The 1348-nt window shown below is 38.1% G+C and overlaps 1 protein-coding gene across 1 annotated transcript in view; it reads left to right on the top strand.

Moving 5' to 3' along the window:
* The window catches only part of LOC107602961 (phosphofurin acidic cluster sorting protein 2), a 45797-nt gene that overhangs the window by 27576 nt on the left and 16873 nt on the right, over nt 1-1348 (top strand). Inside the window, exons 11-12 of the mRNA XM_016295609.1 lie at nt 118-189; nt 666-793. Coding sequence (XP_016151095.1) covers nt 118-189; nt 666-793 — 200 coding nt within the window. The remainder of the gene's footprint in view (nt 1-117; nt 190-665; nt 794-1348) is intronic.

Here is a 1348-nt window from a genome sequence, read left to right as displayed (position 1 = left end):
ATATACATTTATTTTTAACCAGTTTTCCCCAATTAGGAGGACGTATAAGCTAGGTTAGAAACATAAACACTTCAGTTTAATCACTCCTGAGCTAACTCTCTCTCTTTCTCTGTTCAGATGGATCCTGATAAAATAAGGGCTGTAGGTGGAAAGTTTCAGATGGATAATGAATCTGATAATGTTTCAATGGTACATCCTTCACTAATATAAGATATTCACTGAATATCAGATCAAGACTTACATGTGTGTTTTGAGATAGGCTCTGGCAGACGCTCTAAAGCTGAATCACAGCTAATGAATCACCCAATCTGAATCAACATGTGGTGTGGTGGCAGCAGTGCAAAACAATGTCATTTTGTACCAGTGTCAAACTCGGATTAGGAAAATATCAAAAATTATATACCTTTTCTGCCAATATACCTTATTTGACACTAAGTTTCTTGTTTCTTTTGTGGCCCTTTCTTGTCTCAAAGCTTGTGGATATGAGGGTGTTAAGACAAATTTCTGTGTATCAGTTTAAGCTGTTTATATATAAATTATACACACATATATTATAAAAACATAAATACTGTATTATTCATTCATTTATTGAAAAACTTGGTTATTTTACCCAGCCTTAAGGCTGTATTACATTGTATAATGTGTAACGTATCTTTGGGCTTTAGGGTCATCCTGAGGTTGTGACCCCTACCACTGAACTGGAGATGATGGACAACATGGACACTTTTATGGAGAGATTGCCTCCTACTGGCCGGATGACCAAAACAGAGTCACTTATCATTCCATCCAACCGGTGAGGATACATAAACCCTTTATTACTGTGGTTAGATGAAGAGAGTATAATATACTGTATCTTACCTGTTAAAGATTACTGTCAAGGTGTCGTACATTTTCTTTTTCTTTTTTAAAGGGGTCATAGGATGCTACATGCACTTTTACAAGTTGTTTGAACTGAAATGTGTGTTGGCAGTGTGTGTACACAACCACCCTAAAATGATAAAAATCTATCCAGTATTTTTTTTTTGATCTGGTTAAATGTTTTCCCCTTTCTCAAATTGAGCCCCTCCCACGATAGTTTGATTGACAGTGGCGTTTCAGCAAAGACTGGACTGGCGTCTTACTTTAGACCCGCCCTGAGTGAGCTGTCATCAGTCTGCCATTGTTTCACCGCTGGAGCAGATGTAGACAAGAATGACTCCTAAGCGATTGAGGTGTTCTGTTGTTGGATGTAATAATGCACATAGCAGTCGTCATTTACTCCCGACATCTGAGCCACTGAAAACGCAGTGGATTACATTGTTTCTGACAGTAATGCGCCCCCGATCTACATAAATGCGTCTATGTTCGC

This window comes from Sinocyclocheilus grahami, unplaced genomic scaffold (assembly GCF_001515645.1).
Source record: "Sinocyclocheilus grahami isolate Dianchi unplaced genomic scaffold, SAMN03320097.WGS_v1.1 scaffold338.1, whole genome shotgun sequence".
In the NCBI taxonomy this organism is placed as follows: domain Eukaryota; kingdom Metazoa; phylum Chordata; class Actinopteri; order Cypriniformes; family Cyprinidae; genus Sinocyclocheilus; species Sinocyclocheilus grahami.
The sequence above is the reverse complement of the archived record's forward strand: the minus strand, read 5'-3'. Positions and strand labels throughout refer to the sequence as shown.